This window comes from Lacerta agilis, chromosome 8, assembly GCF_009819535.1.
Source record: "Lacerta agilis isolate rLacAgi1 chromosome 8, rLacAgi1.pri, whole genome shotgun sequence".
In the NCBI taxonomy this organism is placed as follows: domain Eukaryota; kingdom Metazoa; phylum Chordata; class Lepidosauria; order Squamata; family Lacertidae; genus Lacerta; species Lacerta agilis.
Window position 1 is genome coordinate 8,641,168 of NC_046319.1, and position 22,287 is coordinate 8,663,454.

The 22,287-nt window shown below is 50.1% G+C and overlaps 1 protein-coding gene across 1 annotated transcript; it reads left to right on the forward strand.

The window, feature by feature from the left end:
• The first annotated feature begins 12,774 nt into the window (after positions 1–12,774).
• LOC117052109 (topoisomerase 1-associated factor 1-like) lies at positions 12,775–22,233 on the forward strand. The gene is made up of 5 exons (XM_033158829.1): positions 12,775–12,873; positions 16,271–16,316; positions 19,840–20,319; positions 21,478–21,529; positions 22,191–22,233. Exons 1-4 carry the CDS (start codon positions 12,803–12,805, stop codon positions 21,493–21,495), a joined length of 615 nt encoding a protein of 204 aa, XP_033014720.1. The 5' UTR covers positions 12,775–12,802; the 3' UTR covers positions 21,496–21,529; positions 22,191–22,233.
• Positions 22,234–22,287: the final 54 nt, after the last annotated feature.

The following is a 22,287-nucleotide window of genomic DNA, read 5'->3' on the forward strand; positions in this document are numbered from 1 at the left end:
ATAGGCAGCCTGCGGACAGGACGGCCGGTAATCCCGGAGCCTGCTCCCACCGCGCCGTGGACAAAGAGATCCGCTGGCTGCAATCTGAAGGTTTCGAGTTCTGTGAGTCCGTGAAGATTGCCTCGTAGATGCACAGACAAAGCCACTTCCGGTGAACCAGAGCAGCGCACGGAAACGCCGTTTACCTTCCTGCCGGAGCGGTACCTATTTATCTACTTGCACTTTTGACGTGCTTTCGAACTGCTAGGTGGGCAGGAGCTGGGACCGAGCAACTCACCCCGTTGCGGGGATTCGAACCGCCAACCTTCTGATCAGCAAGCCGTAGGCTCTGTGGTTTAACCCACAGCACCACACGTGTCCAAGTGTTGGTGCTGACCTTTAAAGCCCTAAAAGGCCTCGGTCCTGTATACCTGAAGGAGCGTCTCCACCCCCATCGTCCAGCCCAGACACTGAGGTCCAGCGCCGAGGGCTTTCTGGCAGTTCCCTCGCTGCAAGAAGTGAGGTTACAGGGAACCAGGCAGAGCGCCTTCTCGGTAGTGGCGCATGCCCTGTGGAACACCCTCCCAGAAGATGTCAAGGTAATAAGCAACTATTTTACTTTTTAAAAAACAACTGAAGGCGGCCCTGTTTAGGGAGGTTTTTAATTTATGATGCTGTATTGTTTTTAATATTCGGTTGAAAGCCACCCAGAGTGGCTGGGGTATAAATAATTAACATCATTATTATTATTATTATTATTATTATTATTATTATATAAACTCTGGAATATATTGCTTCAGAAATTGCGTGTTTCCCCCCAATCTTGAGTGGCAGCAAGATTTCAGGGCATAGGGGCCATATCTGAGGGGCTGTGGGTGCCGGGGCAATGCAAACATCTTACTGTGGGTGCCCTGCTGGGCAGCGACCCAACATGTGCTGTTGGGATTGAAGCTTGCCATATTCCAAGAAGTGAAAATCCAGACACAAAAGCAGTTGAGCTTTTTTCGGCCGTTGTCGCTGAGTAAGGAGAGGTGACACCCAGGTGTGGGATTAGGAACAGAGAGCAGACAGGACAGGTTCTTCTCAAACTGACCACTTAAATCTTGCAAGAGGACATGCCAGGACGTGTAAGCAAATTTTATCATGCATTTCCTTATTTCTAAGTGCATCAGAGTCATTTGTTAAGCATGGGGTGATGGTGCCCAAGGCAAGTCATACTCATCAGGGCAGGCTTGTTGAAATCAATGGACTTAAGTGCCTTCGGGGAAAGGGCCTCCACTCAGTGGGCAGAGCACCTGCTTGGCATGCAGAAGGTCTCAAGTTCAATCCTACTGCCAGTCAGGGTAGAAAGTACTGCGCTAGATGGACCAAGGGTCTGACTCAGTATATATATATATATAAATTTTAATTTATGATGTTCAGTTATATACATGTCAATAGTTTTACAATCATTCCAACATTTCAAAACTCGACTTCCTTCCTCTTCTTTCTGCAGTTCCTTAAATTATTTTTTTTTTACATTTCCTGCATATTCTAAATTATCTTATTATTTTATTCATCTACTTTAAACATACACTCTTATGAAACTGCAGGTTATTGCAATAATCCTGCCAATGTGTTTACAGTTTGTAAATATTCAGTAAACCATTTCCATTCTTTTATGAAAAGTTTGCTACCGTATCTTGATTTCTTATTTTTCCGGTAAGTTTCGCCACTTCTGCATATTCCATACGTTTTTGTATCCATTCTTCTTTCATCAGGACTTCTTCTTCTTCCCATTTTTGGGTAAATAACATTATTGCCGCTGTAGTGATATACATGAATAAATTTCTATACTGTTTAGGTAGTTCCACTCCTAAAATTCCCAAAAGGAAAGCTTCTGGGTTTTTTGTTGTTGTTTTTTTACAAATATTATTTAAAACATCTTTTTCAGTTCATTATATATCATCTCCCAGTAAGCTTTAACCTTACTACAAGACCACCACATATGATAAAAAGTACCTTACTTCTCTTTGCATTTCCAACACTGATTTGATTTTTATTTATACATTTTGCCACTTTACTCAGTGTTAGATACCATCTATGGGTCTGGCTCAGTATAAAGCAGCTCTCTTTTTTTTTTATTATTATGATACATTATACAATTCCATTTACACATAATTCACACATACACATATACACATCCAGTTACATTCATACAATTACAGTTACAATAATACAATTACAATACCTTATACCAAAACATATACATATATCCAAATAATTTAACATCTTCCAAACTCATTTTCAATCAATTATATTTTTATTACATAAGTTGTTGTTGTTGTTGTTGTTTTTTAATATACACACACATATATATATATATATATATATATATATATATATATATATATATATATATATATATAAACTTGTTCTTCCTAGCCTTCCGCCTACCACGGTAAGACCAGATTGCCAAACAATATCGTCCTTTGACTTCCCTGTCAATCTCTTCATCAAAATATGTAAGAAAATTGATCATCATAAATAAAATTATGACACCGACCTCTTTTACTTTATTTCTTATATTTCTTGGTGGTTTAATCTTGTGTGCTTTTTTAATTCCTGTGTCGTTTTCCAGATAACAGGGGTTATTCCAAAGCTAGTACTGTGTTAATACTGCAATACCTAAAGGAAAAATGCAGTATAAAGCAGCTCTCTATGAGTACTGCTTAGGTTATTTCCAGACAGGAACTTAATTGTGTGAATGGGACGTTGCTGACAACGGGGTGTTGCTTTGTTCTTAACTAACTGGATTTCCCCCCGAAAATGTAAATCCAGATTAAATATGGTGGGGTGGGGAGATGCAGGCTGCATTTGATGCCAATGGTGTTGTGTGGACGCTGTGAAAAAATGTGGATTCATGAGAAGCACCCATCCCATCATAAATACCTGTTTGGCAAGAAGCCTTGCTTGGATTCTTTGGGGCCTAGGTGCCCAAGAACAAAGGGCATCTTTGCAAACATGTCATACAATGATTCCGCCCCCCCCCCAAAAAAAGAATATTGGGAACTGTAGTTTGTTAAGGGTGCTGCTGTTGCCATTCCCAGGATTCTTTCGGAGAAGGCATGCCTGCATCCAGAAACATAAATAGTCTCAATTTTTCCAGCCCCTAGAATGGTCTTCAGCAGAGGGTCTTCAGTGTTTTCCCCGAATTGGCTTTCTGGACAGGAAATACCGTATTTTTTGCTCCATAAGACGCACTTTTTTCCTCCTAAAAAGTAAGGGGAAATGCCTGTGTGTCTTATGGAGCGAATGGTGGTCCCTGGAGCTGAATTGCCCAGGGGCCAAAAGAGGATCATGCTTTTTATTTTACAAAGAGAAAAGGGAGTGTTGAAAGGACCCTGCTCAGCAGCTGATCAGCAAGAGATCGGGAGAGAGATAAGAGTCCCGGCTCCCTTTCAGCCCCGCCCTCCTTTGTTGAATGTGCTGCAGAGGGAGGTTGTTTGTTTCCCCAGGACATGTGACTGGCTGATTAGATTATCTGTCTGGAAACTGTAGAAATGGCTCCCTTTCCTTAAGATTTTTCAGAAATGTGAGTTAAACCTCATAAAAATGGGGCTTTTCCTCTTTGCTTTTCCCCCTTTGCAAAAGGAGCTTTGCTTTTCCCCCTTTGCAAAAAAAGCTGCAAAACTTTTAGCTGATCCTAAAAAAAGCCAGGGCTTTTCCCTTTGCAAAAAAGCTGCAAAACTTTTAGCTGATCCTCAAAAAAACAAACAAACACACAAAAAAGGGCTTTTAGAGGAGGAAAACCAGAAAAATATTTTTTTCCCTTGTTTCCTCCTCTAAAAATGAGGTGCGCCCTATGGTCCGGTGCGTTCTATGGAGCGAAAAATACGGTAGCCATCGTTGTTGTTGGACCCCTAAATTCACATGACCAAAACAGTCCAAGCATCCCTCTCTTTAAACCAAGAGAGGAAGAGATGCCAGTGCCTCAGTTTCCCTCCTGGAAACCGGTTTTGGGTGTTTGCTCCTGAGCCGAGAATAACAGCGGTTTTGTAAACGTGACACTCCCCACGGAAGGCCCGTGAAAAGTTTAATGGATCACTGTTCAAGGGTCCCATGTAGAGCCCCTTAAAACTGTGGCGGGGATACTATTTACAAGCCCACAGTGGGCAGCGGGGGGGACGGGACCACAGGTCGTTTTTCATTCCTCCATCCTCCCCCCCCCCATCCAAACCCATCTGCGTTATGCATCTTGTAAACTGTGCGGCCTGTTGCGCTCCATATTTATTGGACCATAAATAAAACCTATTCAAAATTTTATGATACTCACTGGATTCCGTGGCCCCCACCCCAGATTTTTATTACCTTTTTTTTGCTTCTGATGTGTGATGCAATCGCAAGTAAGAAATGGATACTCTCGCCAGCTGCACCTTAATGCCACGGGAATCACTGGAGGCGTTAGAACCAGGTGGGGAGGGGAAGACTGGGTCCCTTCCCCCACACACTTTGGGGAGAGAAGGGAGGTGGGGGGGGCAAAGTGTGTGTAAAAAACCAGACCCACCAAATTCTTGTTATAAGATTGCTCACTGCTCCAACCTCCTGGTTTCTGACTCAGCTGTTAAACCCTTAGACTTGCCACAGAAATATGAAATTGAAACGAAATCATTGGGAGACACCTGCCCCCTCCTGCGAGACATTGCTGGGCTTCCAGCAGCCCCAACATCCAGCATGGCCAATGGTCAGAGATGGTGGTGGTGGGAGTTATAGCTTGCTACAACACACTGAGGGCCACAGTCCATCCCCTCATTAAAAGAAGGCATAGTTGTGATGCAGGAGCTAAGGTGGGGCAGTAAAGGCAAGTGTTCGTCTAGCTCAAGGATGGGAGACCCGTGGCCCTGTAGAAGTCGCAGGACTCCCAACAGCCAGCATGGAAGGGCAAAGGGAGCTGGAGTCCGACAACATCTGGAGGGCCACATGTTACATCTTCCTGCTCTTGTGCTGCCCTCACAGAGTGATGATTTCTAGGCTTTTGTAGAGGCCTGAAGAACGGCAGGAGTGATGCTCAGGGGGTCGCTCAGCCTACCTGAAATGCCCCATCTCAGGCCCAGAAGACGTGAAGCAATAACCTAGGAAAGAGTGCCCTGAAGGGTGCTATCGTTCTCCATGCTCAACTGTGGAAGCCAACCCTTGTGCACTTCTGGCTGCCCGGAAAGGTTTCTAGTTCAAAGAAAGGGGCTTTTCCGGCACCTCCTCACTGGGTGCAGCAGCAAATCATGTATCAAGCACTGCGACTTTAAAAGCCAATCCGCCCACAGGCAAACACCTCCTGCCGTGCACAGCCCTCAAGGTATTGACCAAGAGGTGGGGAGAGAGGCAACCTGGGAGGGGAGCTAAGCTCCCCCTCTCCCATGCAACGGAGGGACATGCCCCCAGATGGAGCCCCCTGAGCGCTGACAGGTTTTGCGCACACACCTGCACACACAGCTTCCTTTGCAGCTAGGCAGGCTCTTTTCATCACCTCCACATCTGGGAAATGGTGAGGAAGGTGTCAGGAGGTGCAGGCAAAAGGAAGCTTTTCCACAGTTCTGGCACTGCTGCTGCTGCTGCTGCTGTTACTACCTGCGGCTGTGGAAAGTGGCAGAACCCCAGCAGCCCTGCCAGGATCCCTCTTGGCAGAGCCGTCTCATCCATTGGGGCTGGTGGCGCGGCGCGCCAGGGCGCAATGGCCTGGAGGGCGCCTCCGTCCTCCAGCCCCGCTGGCAGCACCTGCCGGCAGCGCCCTCTGACTCCCGGCAAGGGAGCTGGCCGGCCACGCCACGCCCTCTGGCCGCCCAGCAGAGCACAGGAGCACAGCTCTGCGCGCCCTTCCAGCGCTTCCGGGACGGGAGGCGAGGGCGGCCGGCTCGCGCTCCCGCGCGCAGCCGGCCGCCCACCCGATGGAGCACAAGCTGCCCAGCCGCGCCGCCCGGCTGCGCCGCGCCATCCGGATGCGCGCGGGAGCGCGAGCCGGCCGCCCTCGCCTCCCGTCCCGGAAGCGCTGGAAGGGCGCGCAGAGCCCCGCGCCGCTCCAGCGCCACGCCCCTCATCCCCCGCTCGCCCACCCCCCTCCCAAGGGGCGGCAAGCGCGGGAGGGAGGCGGCGGAGAGGCGGCATGGCGGGGGTGCCGGAGGGATAGCCGCGCCAGGGCGGCAGATCCCCTTAAGACGGCTCTGCCTCTTGGCACCAGGAGATGCCAGCCATCTCCTCGAGTGCATGGCAGCAGTGGCGTACGGAGCCACTTTGCCGCCCGGAGCGGCAAATGTGGGGGCACCCCCCAGGGGCGGGGTGCTGCGCCATAGCGCGTGTGCATCGTGACATCACGACGCATGCGCGCTACAGAGCGCAGTCCGTCCGGGCTGCCGGGCGCAAGCAGCCGCACGGACGGGATGCCTCAGCCCGTCCAAGCAGCGGCTGCTCACGCCTGGCATCTGGGATGGACTGCGCAAGTGCGCACATGCGCAGTCCATCCCGAATGCCGGGCGCGAGCGGCACCCCATCTGTGCGGCAGCTGCTCATGCAGCAGCTCGTAAGGCTGCAGCGCGCGAGCAGCCGCTGCACGGAAGTGGTGCCAGGTGGCGTCTTGGGAGTTGCGGGGGGGGGCAACACCGAGTGTCGCCCCCCCCCCTCCAGGCTGGAACAGGGGGTGTGCCACTCTCAATGCCACTGCCTGGCAGCAGCATTTCGCCTGTGGGCTGTTTTGGGACAGGATTGGGCGCAGGCCCAAAGCAAGAGGGTTTCCTTCCAAGGGTGGAGAGACACCCTTGTGATTTGTGGTGGGGCAACCTTGGTTGTTGAAAGACCCTCCTCACATTTGAGGAGGGTGCAGGGCAGCATCAGGGCCTGCACACCAAGGATAATGGGCCATTGGCAGGTTTGCCCCTTGGCAGACACGTCTGCTGTTTCAGATGCCTCTCTCCAAGGGCCCAGCCTCTCTCATCTGGTTGACAAAAGAGCTTCCCCCTGCCCAATGGCTGCCCCTGTTCTGTGGGACAGCACCCCTTCTCTCAGGACACTACAGGAGCTCCTCTGGGTTTACACTTTCTGGAGGCGTTTTTGTTCAGATTGGCTTCATCCCCAGGTGGATAAAGGGGTCTTTGCCATGAGTGTTGACTTGTTGGGGTTTCAGTCTGGTTTTAAATGTGTTCCTTGTTTTTGCTTCCCCCATGGTTTCTAATTATCGCTTAGGCAATTTGCCTTGAGATGGCGGTAAGGCGATGAAGAAATCAATAAAAACAATAATGAATGAAGCAGGAGAGAGGAGGAGGAGGAGGAGGGAGTCACCAAGGATAAGGCACCTGCAGCCAGGTTAAACAGAGGCGGCCCTACACACTTGGCTTACCTAAGAGGCTGTACCAAGGGCTGGTTCCCCCTCCCCAATCCCTTGCAAATCATAGCTGGGCTGAGACCAGAGGCAGCGGGCAACAGTTGCTCTCTTGAGCCCCAACACTAAACCCTGAAGGGCCATGAAAGATGGCTGGTTCCGTCAAGAGGCACCTTTCCTCCTAGGAAGTGGCACTGTGAGAAATCTGTTCCCTGCTCCTCTTACAGGTGTTAACAGGCGTTTTTTATTACTCCCAGTTGCTGTTGTTGGGAACGCTCAGTGTGCTTGTTCTGCAACTCTATGCTAAGCTTCCGCTGGATCGTCTCTGTCCTGTTGGCATTTCATCGCCTCTCGACTCCGCCGTCTCCAATGTTCTCCTCTTCACCCGCCAGCTTATATATTCCTGCCAGCTTCGTGCACCTGAGGAGCACCTCGTCCGCAAAAGCATCTTATGTAATAAATTTGCCTCCCTTTAAAGCTTATGTTTGTTTGTCCTGGCTGTGATTAATGTGTAGCAGCAGCAGCTCAGTGTACAAGAATGCAGAAGTCTGAAACCTCAAACCCAGTTATCACAGAAGAAACACAGAGATACATAAAATAAGCAAAGTTTACAAGTCAGATTACTCATTATTCTTAATAAACCTTTTCCACAAGAACGTCTGTTACTCATGATGGATGGACATAGCCACTCCCCTGGAAGTATCCCCCAAAACATTCCTTTTGGATTTTGTTCTTCATTGGTCAACACAGCTATTTCCTGACTCCAGCTGGCCAGACTCACATCTGATTTCTCATTCTCGGCTTTCCATAACCAACGACCAAATTAACTCTCTTCCTTTCCTCAGCCAGGCCTGCCACCGGCAGTCAGAACATAGGAAGGAAATGAACTTTCCTGCCTCGTGCACCGTGCTGGTCGACACTGGCTGGCAGCATCTCTCCAGGGGTTGAAGCAGGGAAGACACTGTTGGTAATTGAAGCCGAGTCCTGGAGCTGAAAAGTATGACACAATGATTCAATCGTATTTTAATAAAGACAGACACCATATACCGTGGCCAGTTCCAGGTGGTGATAACAGCAAAAATCCCCTTCATTGGTGGCTGGTGCCCTTTGGGTCTGGTTGGGAAGAAGGCAGGGAGCCCTTAAGATAGGCAGAGCCCATGACTTTGCTGAGCCAACTCCTTCCAGTTTTGCCCTCCTCCTCCTCGAGTAACACTGAGAAAGAGGGAGCTGACAGCCAGGCAGGGCCTTGTTATCCTGGCCATGAGGCAGACCGGAGTGGGGTTGGCTGAGGTTGATGAGGCAGTGCCCCATTTGCCCTAATGGGCCAGCCTGCTCTGTCCCTAGTCCGAATCCAAGTCCTCCTCCTGGCCCTTCTCACTCAGTGCTGGTCCTCCTTGCACTGCCTAACAACGCCTCTCCAGGGGTCCAGGGAGGGAGGGGAGGCCTGCCCTGGCTAGCCAGCAGATGCCATGTAGGGCTACACATATGTCATATGGCCTTCGCCAGCTGCAGGCAGAATGACAGCCTTGGCTTGTTCCAGCTCCTCCAAGATCTGGACTGGATTTGTCCTTGGCGGAAGAGATTCCCGGGGTTAGCTGACAGTGTTGGTCCTGAGTAGCAGCTCTGAGAGCAAGGGCCTGGGAAAGGGCCTGTAGAAAACTAGGGGCCCCTTGAAGAGGAAGGTGGCAAAATGGGCACCTGCCGTGCCTTACGGGAACGAGGCTTTTGCGTGTTGCCACAAGCCTTCCTGACGCATATCGTTGGGCGGAGCCGAAAGGCAGCCGAGCTGCTTCTTAAAACATTTGGTGATCTGGCCTGATGAGAAATTGTGCACGCAACTGATGGGAGCGTGGTTATGCAGTGACATCACGCAGAGTGAAACAGGGTGGTGATGACGTCATGAGCCATTGGCGCAACAGCAGCCTCAAGCCGTGATGGAGAAATGATTCATTTCCAAAGAAGACCCAGAGATGTGGGTTTTGGATGCGGTTGCTCAATGCATGCTCAGAGGCACTCTTTGTCCTCACCATTGCTCCATCTTCTTCCTAGGCCTCGCCTTGGCATTGCAAAGTGTGTCAGTGGCTCCTCTGGACAGTTGGGCCCCTGTGGTTTAGAATGGCTTCCTGTCAGGCAGAAATTCAACAGGTGCAGCCTTTTGTTTCCATAGCAACTCCTGCAGGATCATTCCAGGGGTGTGTTTGGGCATCTAGCCAGGCATCCAGTACGGATGCCTCTGGGAAGGAAGCCAGAAGATGGTGCCTTTTCCTCCTATTAGTCCCCAACAGCCTTTCAGGAGTCCACTGCAGCTGGAGGCTGTACAGTCGTACCTTGGATCCTGAACGCCTTGGTATTCAGGCGTTTTGGCTCCCAAACACTGCAAACCTAGAAGTTAGTGTTCTGGTTTGCAAATGTTCTTTGGAACCCAAACGTCTGACAGGGGTTCCACAGCTTCCAATTGGCTGCAGGAGCTTCCTACAGCCAATCAGAAGCCGCCTTTTAGTTTCCAAACATTTTGGAAGTCGAACGGACTTCTGGAACAGATTCAGTTCGACTTCCAAGGTACGACTGTATTCTCATAGCAAACGAGAGCTCAAGAGGAAAGGACTGCTAGATGAAACTCTAGGAGAGCCCATATATTCTGGTAGACTGGGTCAGCTCAGTCCTACTCACAGCAGACCTACTGAAAGTAACAAGGCCTAAGCTAATGTTGTCTGTTAACTTCAGTGGGTCTACTCTGAGCAGGAGTAACATTGGCTAAAACCCACTGTCTCCCTCCCAATCCTACATGTTGCAGCCAGCCAATGTTAATCCTACTCAGAGTAGACACAATGAAGTCCATAGACATGACTAACTTAGGTCCATTAATTTAAATGGGTCTGCTGTGAGTAGGACTTGGTTGGCTACAACCCTAACCATCTTGCCTCCGGAAGGCCAAGGAGCCTTTTTGACCCACTCACCCCGCAGCTAAACAGCCCTGCAAAAAATAATAATTGATGCATCTAAAGTTCTTGTCCACCAACACACCATATTCTGTATGGATGAGCTGCACCTGTTGGAATTCAGCCTGCCCCACCTCTGCTAAAGGAACAAGTGTGTGTGTTTGGGGAAAGCGGCCACCCTCTTCGGCCTGGCTTAAAGCACTCCCTGCCCCCAGGAAGAAGGGAGAGGAAACCCCACCCACCATGCACCCTGGCCTCAAGCAAGCCCTGAGCAGAACCAAGAAGACAGGCTGATGGGTGGCGCCAGCTGCTGCTGCTGCTTTGAGGAAGACGCTAGCCAGGCCACACCTTGCACTACTTCCCTGTGAGTAGGGTATGAATCAGGGCCAGCTCCTAGGGGAGGTAAACAAACAGGGGCTGTTCCTCTCTACTCTCTCACCAGCTCATGGTGCCCAGTGGGCAAGGGAGGTGGCTCTGTCATAGAGTGCAACTCCAGCACCCACCAGCAAGGACAGGCAAGTTTCCAGGGGGCCACCAGCACTCTTGCGCAAAAGGGTAGAGGTTGCGCAAAAGAGAAAGAGGGATCGGCACTGTTTGTTTGTTTGTTTTAGGCATTTATCAATGCCTCGCCCTTTAACCAAAAAGGTTGACAGCCTAAAAAGGCATGACATGCAAGTTCTATATGTAATTCTTACAAAGCAATTATATGGCCTGCACAGATTCTGGCTATCTCAAAGAGAAGCAGCTCAGCCGCTGTTTAGGCTGCCTTGCCCCTGATGAAGAGCACACACAGAGAGCAGATCCAGGAGCAGAGGCGATGGCAGGATCCAGGGCGAGAGAGCCTTCTTCAGCCAGAGGGCCACCTTCCTTTCTAGGAAACCTTCCAGGGGGCCGCATACCAGAAGTGGGCAAAAGTGGCAGGGCCAATAAATATTACCTTTGGACAGGAGGCTACTTTCTGCAGCCTGGCAAAAAGGTCAGTGTGTTCAAGGGGACATTCCAGACTTGCAAGAGCTGGTGAGGGGTCTCAAGGGTCACATGGAACCCTGAACATGAGGTTGTCCATCCCTGCTGAAACTGAAGGCCAGGGCTGCATCCTGGAAGATTACCCTGGAGAAGAGGGATCCCTTACACTAGAGAAAACATGTGTTAAGCTCCAGCATTCCTGAGTCAGGCTGGGATGATTTGCTGGTGCAAGAGCTCCCTCTGCTGGCAAGTCACTAGAACTCGTGAAAATCCAACAAAACAGAGTGTTGGAAGATTCAGGGCAGATAAAAGAAAGTACTTCTTCAGGCAGAGCATAGTCAGACTATGGAACTCACGCCCACAGGAGGCAGGGGTGGCCACTTGGATGGCATTTTAAAAGAGGATTAGATAAATTAAAGCTATGGCTTTCCCAGTAGTAATGTACGGAAGTGAGAGCTGGACCATCAAGAAGGCTGATCGCCGAAGAATTGATGCTTTTGAATTATGGTGCTGGAGGAGACTCTTGAGAGTCCCATGGACTGCAAGAAGATCAAACCTATCCATTCTGAAGGAAATCAGCCCTGAGTGCTCACTGGAAGGACAGATCCTGAAGTTGAGGCTCCAGTACTTTGGCCACCTCATGAGAAGAGAAGACTCCCTGGAAAAGACCCTGATGTTGGGAAAGATGGAGGGCACAAGGAGAAGGGGACGACAGAGGATGAGATGGTTGGACAGTGTTCTCAAAGCTACTAACATGAGTTTGGCCAAACTGCGGGAGGCAGTGAAGGACAGGCGTGCCTGGCGTGCTCTGGTCCATGGGGTCACGAAGAGTCAGACACGACTGAACAACAAGAAGAAGAAGATAAATTCAGGGAGGAGAGGGCTATCAAAGGCCACTAGCCACGATGCCTATGCTCTGCCCAACACAGCCAGAAACGCTTCTGAATATCACAAAAAGCAGGAGGGGGAGAGGGCTGTTGTGCTCTGATGAATTCTTACGACAGCTCGAATCCTGATTGAGAGTTTCCCATCATGGGCATCTGGTTGGCCACTGTGAGAATAGGATGATGGACTGGATGGGAGAGTTTTTCTCCCTCTCTCGAAACACTGGAACTCATGGACATCCATCCAAGGTTTTTTAAACAGAGCCTGATATTCCCGTGTTGCATTATAATAATAATAAAACTTTATTACGGTCATAGACCAGCAAAACCCGTGTTGCATTGTCTTCTGTTTCTGGGGATAGGGTGGGAGGGGAAAACCAATTGTCCTGAACCAAACAGGCTAATTGCCCCTTGGATTCGCCCTCTAAAAGGGGCCCGATAGCGCCCTCCTAAGGAGCAGCTGGCTAGCTCTGACCCCTCTAAAGAGGATAATAGGGAGACTTCACACAAGAAACAGGAAGCGCAGCTCTGTACTGTAGCCACCCGCCATCTTGCCGCTCTAGCCGCAGCTTCTCGCTTGTCCTCCTCCGGGTGGGGCTCCCTTTTGAACAAGCCCCTTCCCGGCATCCTCCGCGCGCTCCACCTGCAACCGAATCAGGGTGCGCGGGGGATGCCGGGAAACGGGAGGGATGATTCAAATAGAGAGGACGGGAGAGGCGGAGCGAGAGGCCGGTTACAACAGGAGTCGGATGGCGGACGGGTAAGCGACCGCCATAGAGCTTGGCAGTTCTAGAAGGGCGTTTCCTGTGTCTCGGGGGCGGGACACCGGGGATCTCTAAGCTTCCCTTCGAATCAGATAGATAGAGCCCAAGTCACTGGCTGGGATGGCAAGTTGCCGCCGCCGCCCTGGCAGGAGAACATCCGGGGCTTTGGGGGGGGGTCGAGCTGTGATTGGCTAGCTGCGTTCTGCGGGCGTGGGAAAAACCCGCAAAACTTTCCGAAGTCTCATGTGTGTGTTTTTTTGCTTTGCTTTGCTCCGCTCTGGTGTTTTATGGGGGGGGGGGGGAGAGAAGGGAGTGCATGAATACTTACTTCCATAAATAAACTGGTAAATTTAAATGAAACTGTCCTGCAACAGCAGCCCGTGCGGTTATTAGTTTCCACTTGTGTGCGGTGAAGCTGGGTTACGACAACCCTGCAAAGTAGGCTGCCTCCAGCTTGTGGATTTATGCAAAAATAATAATAACTGATACCCAGAGGCAGCATTTCTACGGGGAAGTTCCCAGAATGGCTTCTGGCATACATAATTGAGGGTATTTATTGCACCCATGGACGGTATAAATTAAAGCGGCAACTGTAAAAACACACACAAACCCCCAGCTGTTTAGCTATACTGTATAAAAATTCTGGCTTTGGAAACAGCATTATTTTTTAAACTCCTGAGGAAACTTCAAGTAAAGACTCTGCAGCAACCCTGCACGGGGTAAACCTCTGGGGAGGGAGGATGGGGAGTTACTGGCAAGTGAAGAGATTGGAGTGGGTGTGAAAGGGAGGTTTGCAATTCCAGTGGGGAAGAGAGGTGCCGCTGGGTGTGACCAGGGGCGGGAATCAGTTTTGTAGAACTTCATATTAAACAAGGTGGTTAGAAGCATTGGTTTGTGAAAGATGCAAGCATAATCCAGAAAGAATATTAAAAGTAATTAAAAGCGCAGTATAGGCACAAACAAACCTTGGAGAAGGGAAATGTAAATGTACTTCTGTAAAATGCAGAAGGGAAATGTGATGGAAATGTAAGAAAATAAGAATGAAAGACTCTATTAAGTGGTGATTATATTGGTACACACCACCCCAATCTATGAGCTGTGTGAGATTCCAATCTTGGTGTGGGTCTGTGTTTCCTGTGGAAGTTAGGCACAGCAGAAACTGTAGTGTCTTTATGATATATAGTTTATTCACACACACACACACATGTATACACAACCTGAGTCTACAGGGGAGAGGGTTCAGAGCATTCATATCTGCAGAAGATTATTTGGTCTTTGGAATCATTTAGCTCAGTAGAGCATGAGACTCTTGAGATTGTAGGTTCACACCCCACATTGAACAAAAGATTGCTGCATTGCAGGTTGGACTAGATGACCCTCATGGTCCCTTCCAACTCTACAATTCTATGATTCTATTATTGTTAGGAGCAGCAGGCTTAGGTCTACAAGCAGAGGAACCAGCCATGCTGCCTGCCCCTTTGCTACAGCCCGCTTCAGCCAGCCCACCAAGAGTTCTACTGGCCCTCCTTCTTCCTTGGTTTTTCAAACCTCTTGCAAAATGCCACAATTTTCCTTGCCATCCAAGCCTGAAATCCTAAACCTAGCCTTTGCTTGTTCACCATACCCCATGGGAGGAGGAGCTTGCACTCAACACCTTCTTTTGTACTACGTGATGGTTCTTCTCCCCAGGTGATTCCTGGTCAAGAAACTGATTCAGCACTGCTGTATCCAAATCTGGCACCCAGGCTCACTCCAAACATTTATTAATACCTCATAATTACTCTATAAATTATGGATGCCTTGAACCCACAAACCCTGGCATCCAAAACTTGTAACAATATGTAAGGATTACAATGTGCAAGATTAAAATTAACTACAATTTAAACTACCGGTACATTAGCCCACCTAAATTCTACCAACTCTCTGGCTAACATTTATAACATTTCCAAGTGTCCTGACTGTATAGCATTTTAGTTTAAGAAAGGGACAGAGCTCCAAATTCAGAGTGGAATTCTAGGAAATAGAATCAGTTTCTGATGGAAAGTAGTGGAGAGCAATATGGCATGCAGGATAGAGAATACTGGAAAATCTGAATAAAATACAAGCCTAGCCTGAAATAATGATTTAAATATAATATATAATAGTGAAGGCTGACCCTCACTGTTTTCTTTTTGGCCAAAAGGGATGCGGGTGGCCCTGTGGGTTAAACTATAGAGCCTAGGGTTTGCTGATCAGAAGGTTGGCGGTTTGAATCCCCGCAATGGGGTGAGTGCCCGTTGCTCAGTCCCAGCTCCTGCCCACCTAGCAGTTTGAAAGCACGTCAAAAGTGCAAGTAGATAAATAGGTACCGCTCCGGCAGGAAGGTAAACAGTGTTTCCGTGCGCTGCTCTGGTTCACCAGAAGCGGCTTAGTCATGCTGGCCACATGACCCGGAAGCTGTATGCCGGCTCCCTCGGCCAGTAAAGCGAGATGAGTGCCACAACCCCAGAGTCATCTGCGACTGGACCTAATGGTCAGGGGTCCCTTTACCTTTATCTTTATAGAATGAGAAATAGAAAATAACCCATATTCGAAGTTGTCCACAAGCTAAAACCAAAAAAGTTTTAGTGCTGTAAAAATGATTGGGTACCATGTGATAAGAGAGAAGCAATGTCTGTGGAAAATGCAGCCCAGAAACACCTCATGCAGCACAAATTATTCCAGCTGCAAGAATGAAATCTATAAGCTAAGGTATATTTGTGGGTTCCAGAGAAGAGATAAATTACAGAATAAAAAGGTATGGGGAGGGGGGCTGCTTATGTGAAAAAGAGATGAATTTGGAATCTGAGACTTCTTCACAACATCCCCCAAGTTTTCCTGCATGTGTGGCTGGTTTGTTTCATTCCCCGTTTTGCTTGCAACTAAAACTTCTTTAGGAACGCGGGTGGCGCTATGGGTTAAACCACAGAGCCTAGGGCTTGCCGATCAGAAGGTCGGCGGTTCGAATCCCCGCGACGGGGTGAGCTCCTGTTGTTTGGTCCCTGCTCCTGCCAACCTTGCAGTTCGGAAACATGAAGTGCAAGTAGATAAATAGGTACCGCTCCAGTGGGAAGGTAAGTGGCGTTTCCGTGTGCTGCTCTGGTTCGCCAGAAGCGGCTTAATCATGCTGGCCACATGACCCAGAAGCTGTACGCCGGCTCCCTCGGCCAGTAAAGCGAGATGAGTGCCGCAACTCCAGAGTCGGACACGACTGGACCAGTGGTCCCTTTACCTTTACCTAAAACTTTTTTTCTGCACTGGTAGAAGTGTTTTTTCCTCTGTGAGCGGAGCCCCTGCCTCATCTTCTCTGTCCCTTCTTCAGGGTTGAAAATTTGTTGTTTTTCTTCAGGACACTGACTGGATTTCCCTTTGTAGGTGTGCAGACAGCATGCAGACAGTTGACCACCTTGAGCAGAACTTGGTGAGTTTCCCTTCCACCTTCTTGCTGTAAATGGACGGCTTTTTGGATGGGGGGGGTGTGCAACACCTCCCTCCCTCCCTCCCTTCCTTCCTTCTTTGAAGCCTTTATATCCTCTTGTGTTCATTCTTTCTCTACAATGTCTTTCCTGGGAGAAAAGGTGAACGGGGAGCAACTTGGATTAGGGAAGTCGTGGTGGGGTGGGGGTTTACCTCTGGGACTGCAAAATGGTGGCTTCCACCTCCAGCTCTTTCCTGGAGGCCCCTTATTTTCCCCAGATATATAAGTTGGGATTCCCCACTTTGTGGCGCGGCAAAGGCAGACATGGGTCCCAGAAAGGCACCATGCTGGTGCTGCTGCTGAGTTTATTTCTTCTTCAAATGCCCCAGGAGCACACCTTTTCTAACTGCTGAAATGAAGGAGTGTCTCACCTGGAGGCAGGACCACCAGCTTTGGTACATGGGGGGCGGGGGGGGAGATTGTGAGCTTGGACTCCGCTGATTTCTGCTGTAGCTGTAGCTCTTAGAGCTGGATCCTTAAAGGGGCACTTGGAACGGCTGGGTAGGAGGCATGATTTGAACAGGGTTGTTGACTAAGAGAATCTGCCAGGGGCAGAAGCTTCTCAGGCTGCTGCGTATCCAGGATATTCAGGATTCATCCGCTGAAAATAGCATCCGGGCGGAATTCGCGACAATCGACAAAAAATGTCCGGGAAAACCTGGGCATCTGCCCCTGTGGCCTGCCGGCAGAGGTAGAATCTGTTTCTCACGTCTTATTACGCTGCTGCATTTACAACGACATACGCCGGGTTTTTATTTCCCCGGTCATACAAATTCCTTTAAATGAATTCCTATGCCTTAAACGCCTTGTAGAAGATATGGACCCTGAGATTACCCTGAAAGTAGCTAAATACTGCGTAGCGGCCATAAAGCTCAGAGAACAAGCGGTGTTATCGCTATGAATAGGACCCTAAATGGCAATTTTTAGGCCATGTTTTAATGCCCCAGTTCTAATCTGTGTATTTTAAATGCTGCTGTGCACGTATATATACACGTATGGTTTTTGTTGTGCAAATTTTTAGTGTATTATTTTTGTATTATTGATTTAGTAAGTTGGTCTGTGACCGTAAAAATAAATCCATTCATTCCAAACCTGGGCATATGGCAACCCTTGTTTGCAAATTTCCCAAAAATAGTTTTTAAAAAAACTTCTTTGAAAGATGGCAGGTGTAGGGTTGGCCCCCGCCAACGACACAGACCCGGGGGGGGGGGGAGGTCAGAAATCACACCTCTCCACTCTGGCTAGCAGCCTGCCTGCACACTCCCCAGACTGCTCCTCGGCTGCTCTGGGAGGCCGGGCACAACTCCTTGCCAAGGGCACAAGGGAGCCTAGGGGCACCTCCCTCAACACCTGGTGTGGCCAGTGGTCAGGGATGGTAGTGATGGAAAACAACCTCCTTACCCCTGACAAAAGTTCTCCTGCCACTACCTAAGCCACCCAGGCAGCCTTTCCTGATCTCTCATTGATCTCTCTGTGTGAGGATGGGGGTCCTGAGTGTCTGTCCTTTCACTGCAAGGGGTGGGGGTGTTGCTGGATATATCAGGGAGACGGCCTTTGTGGGCTCCTATTCCAGTCCTCACGCCTGTCTGTTGTTATAAAAATTAGGTTCAACCCCAGAAGGGAGTCCACGAACCCGGGGGAGAGCCTTAGTAGGGCTCCCCTCCTCTCAGGAGCACTTATGAATAAATAGAGACGATACAAAATCTCCCAAAGCAAGGCAATAGCCCTTTATTTGTTACTGCTGCAGCAGGGTGTTTTGCAAGCAAAAGACCTCGAACAAAGGCGCGCAAGCTCCTATATAGACTTTTGAAATTGCCCCCCTCCAGCTCAAGACCACCCCTCCATACATCAGAATTACATCAAAAATTGGGAGGGTCTGGTAGCAGTGATCTGAGCATCTTCGACCCTGCCCCCATGCCTCCTCTTGCCCTCCACCAAAAACCCATCAAGTGAAACAAAAGATATTTACATTTCCCTATATCCCAGCCAAGTTAATCACACCCTTTTTCTGACACTCAGGTATCAGGATGCCAGAGATTATCACTCAGGCAGAGGGCTGCTGAGTAGCTGGAGGGGCAACCCCCCCCTTTGTTCTTGAGACAAAGAAATACTTGGTCAGTTGGGAGTCAAAATGGGGTGAGGCCTGTCTTCCTGTGCTATTTTTCAGACATGTGGCCTTATTTGTTTTGGTACATTAATAACAATTATTATATATAAATAAAATACCTTAAAATTCTTACAACACTGTCTTGTTCCCCAGAAACAAGTCCAGGACCACTTAGCCCTTCTAGACACGCTTCAGATGAAGGTGAGAGCAGGCTTTGCTCTTTGGGGGGCCGGTGCGGGGTGGGGGGGCACCAACAGGCAAGAAATGGGACCTAGTCTTTCATGAGCGGGTGGGGGAATGGGCATCTAATGGGGGGCCCTCCTGAGCCTTGTGGTGCAAGTCCAGCTTTTTGAGTTTGCCTGCTGTTGAAGCAAAAGGGAGGCAACTTTGGAGAGTTAGGCAGGGAGGAACGGCAGCGCACGGGTGGCAGGCAGGCACAGGCTGGTGGGAATCATGACCCTCCCTGTGCTGTGTGGAGGAAGGGCCGCAGCTCAGCGCTAGAGCACCTGCTCCGCATGCAGAAGGCGCTAGGCTCATCCCCTACTGGCAGCATCTCCAGAGAGAGATGGGGAAAGACTCACTACCTGAAATCCTGGAGAGCTGCTGCCGGTCAGTGTCAAACATGCTGAGCTTGCAGGACCAAGGGTCTGCCTCTGTATCGGGCAGCTTAATTGAGGGCCACCACTCTGTGGCAGAGCCCTTGCTTGGCTTGCAGAAGGACCCAGGTTCAATCCGCAGCAATGTCTCCAGGTAAGGCTGAAAGTGTCTCATAGAATCATAGAGACCACAAGGGTCATCCAGTCCAACCCCAGGTGTGGTAAAAGTGGAGCATTGCGGCAACTCGAAAACTATAAGGCAGAGAAAATTTTCATTCACAGCGGCGACTTGGGACATGTGAGATAATCCAGCACAGCAATTTTAATAAAAATATGAAATGTAGTGGTGGTTTGTTTGTTTTTAATGTGATCTGTCATGGAGTCCCATTGAAGAAGATAACAGATGTCATTTCTGGTTGCAAAGGGGCCCCCATTCAAGCTTCAGGGCCTCCACCGTTCCTGTCGGAGCAACATGGCTCATGGGCAGGGAAGGTTGAGATTACAGCCAAGCTATAGCTGGCGAGGGGGCCACAGACTCCCCCTATGTGTGCTCAAAGGCGGCCAGGTTGTGGTGAGGGCAGCGGGGGGCAACAAACAAGTGACGGTCTGCTTCAACAATGGTCCCCCATATCTTGTGGGTCCCCAACTCCCACCAGTCCCAAGAGTCAGCATGAGTGGCCAGTGGTGAGAGATGTTAATGGGAGCTGTGGCAACTGTGTGCCCTGTCTAAACACATTTTCTGAGTTCTCCTTGGACATTCCAGGTGACGGAGGTTTGTGTGGGGTGTGAGGAGACCCGCCAGGATATGAAGGCTGAGGAGGAGAAGCTGGCGGAGCTGGAAGCCCAGTTGAAGATCCAGGACGCCACAACTGAAGACACATCGGACGAGGAGGAGGAGGACGACGACGATGAGGACAATGGTATGCTGGAGAAGGTCAGGGCCAACGTAGCTCAGCTGAGGGTAAAGATAGAAGCCATGTCCCGGGAGGCAACTGAGCTGGCGGCGGATTTGACCAGATGTGCCCAGCAGAAGATGGTCTTGGCAACAACCCTTGAGGAGGTCCTGAAGGGCAAGCAAGGTGCCCACCAGCGGAAGGCAGAGCCCCTTTTCTGTGACCAGAAAGCAAAGCGCCCGAAAGAGGATGGAGGAGAAGGAGACCAGGAGGTCCCAGCCCCATCTCTACTGCTGCAAGAGGAGGCAGCTGGTGACCTCGGAGCAGAGGACCCTTCTCTCCAGGAAGAGGTGAGCACTGGGGAGGGCCTGGCTTGGCTCCGATGGGGTCTTCTGTGCTTAAAGGCCAGAGGGGCGTCTCCTGTGGGGGTGTCTCCTTGGGGAAGGGATGTAGTTCAGTGGCAGAGCAGATGGTCCCTGGTGGCAGCATCTCCAGGTAGGGCTGGGAATGTCCCCAACCATAAGAAGAGCTTGCTGGATCAGGCCAGTGAGCCCACTTAGCAGCCCAGCATCCTGTTCTCACAGTGGCTGAACAGTTGCCTGTGGGAAACACAGGAGCATTCGATTGGAGCAACCGGCATTCAGAAGCATTGGTGCCTCCGACTGCAGAAGGCAGAGTACAGCCATCGTGGCGCGGAGCCTGGCGTGCCACTGCTGCCCATCAGTGTAGGCAGTATTGAGCTAGACGGGCCAGTGGTGTAGCTTGATAGAAGGCATCTTCCTGTGTTCCTAAGAGAAGGAGAAGCCACAGGAAGGATAGCTCAGTTGGTAGAGCACGAGACTCTTAATCTCAGGCCCATGGGTTCAAGACCTACAATGGGCGAAATATTCCTGCATTGCATGGCCCTCTTCCAACTCTTGTGATTCTGTGATCTAAGGCAGGGATTGGGGAGACCCGTGGCCTTCCAGAATTTTCTGTGCCACAACTCCCAGCAGCCCTAGCCATTGGCTCTGCTGGCCGCTGTGCATTTTAAGGGTCCAGCATGATCTGGAAGGCACTGGACTTGGCTCCACACAAGGCAGCAAGAGAATGGGGGCTTCCTTGTTCCGTCACTGGGCCCAGGCTGGCAAGCAGTTCTGGCTGCAGCCACCTGTTTTCGTTTCCCACAATGCCCCAGGCCAAAGCTAGGTTCAAGGGGATTGTGGGTAATTTTAAAAGGGCAGCTGCATCCGGCCGTCTTGTGCTGCTTGGAGTACTTGGGCCATAATGATGGATGCTGGGGTGCTCAGCAGTGCCAAGGAGTCTGTATATGAAGGGGTCTGAGTGAATCCTAGGGAGGCGGAGGAGAGAAAGAGCCCTATATAGAAGGTGTGGCAATGTGGGGGGAGGCCCCCGACTCATCCTGCTCAACTCTGGGGCTACCTGAAGCAAAAGGGCGCTGGATCTATCGACGGTTCCCGACTGACTGCAGAGGCTGAGTCAGTTCACTGGCCTTGTTGCTCCTGCAGGTCTCGAGATTTATCTGAGCTGAGGCGGGGGTCTTCCACACCTCCCTAGCAGGCTTGTATGTTCTCCTCCTTCCTCACTGGGGCGTCCCAGCACTGGGTGTGAAGAAGGGCAAGCCCTGGTGGTGGGTGGTGATGATGATGTAGTCGTTAGTGTTGCACCAGGGTCTGGAGGAACCAGAGTTCGAATCCCCACTGGGCCAAAATGATACACCCTGGGTGCAACCTTGGGCCAGTCACTGTCTTTCTCACTGCCTCAAGGGTTGTTGTTACAGGTGGGTAGCCGTGTTGGTCTGCCATAGTCAAAACAAAATAAAAATTTCTCTCCGGTAGCACCTTAGAGACCAACTTTGTTCTTGGTATGAGCTTTCGTTTGCATGCACACTTCTTCAGATACACTGAAACAGAAGTCACCAGATCCTTAAATATAGTGAGGGAGTGGGGAGGGGTATTACTCAGAGGTAATATTGTGGGCATTAATTGAGGGACAGACCACCACCACTTTGAGTTCCTTGGAGAGAAAGGTGGGAGATAAATTCAGTAAGTAACAAAAATAATGAAGTTCCTGGGTTGTGGAGTCGGGCCATAAAGAAACAGTGTGGCTGAGCCCAGGAAATGGGGGTGGCGGGGCAGTTGCTGTGGGGTGGGGGCCATTGCTGGAGCTGCAGACCTCTTGGCCCTGAGGACTCTTGTTCTCTCCCCCCCCCCCCCCGCAGACTGACACCGGAGCCCTCCAGATCAGCTGCTCACCCCCTGCTGAACAACACCCGGTCACTTTGGAGGAGGAGCAGGACTTAACAAGTAGTTGACCTC

Bases quoted from the DNA above. Each gene is read 5' to 3' on its own strand.
- LOC117052109 (XM_033158829.1), top strand. From the start codon at position 12,803: ATGATTCAAATAGAGAGGACGGGAGAGGCGGAGCGAGAGGCCGGTTAC. The intron at 12,874-16,270 runs GTAAGCGACCGC...TTCCCTTTGTAG, and splicing joins AGGAGTCGGATGGCGGACGG to GTGTGCAGACAGCATGCAGA. The intron at 16,317-19,839 runs GTGAGTTTCCCT...TGGACATTCCAG, and splicing joins ACCACCTTGAGCAGAACTTG to GTGACGGAGGTTTGTGTGGG.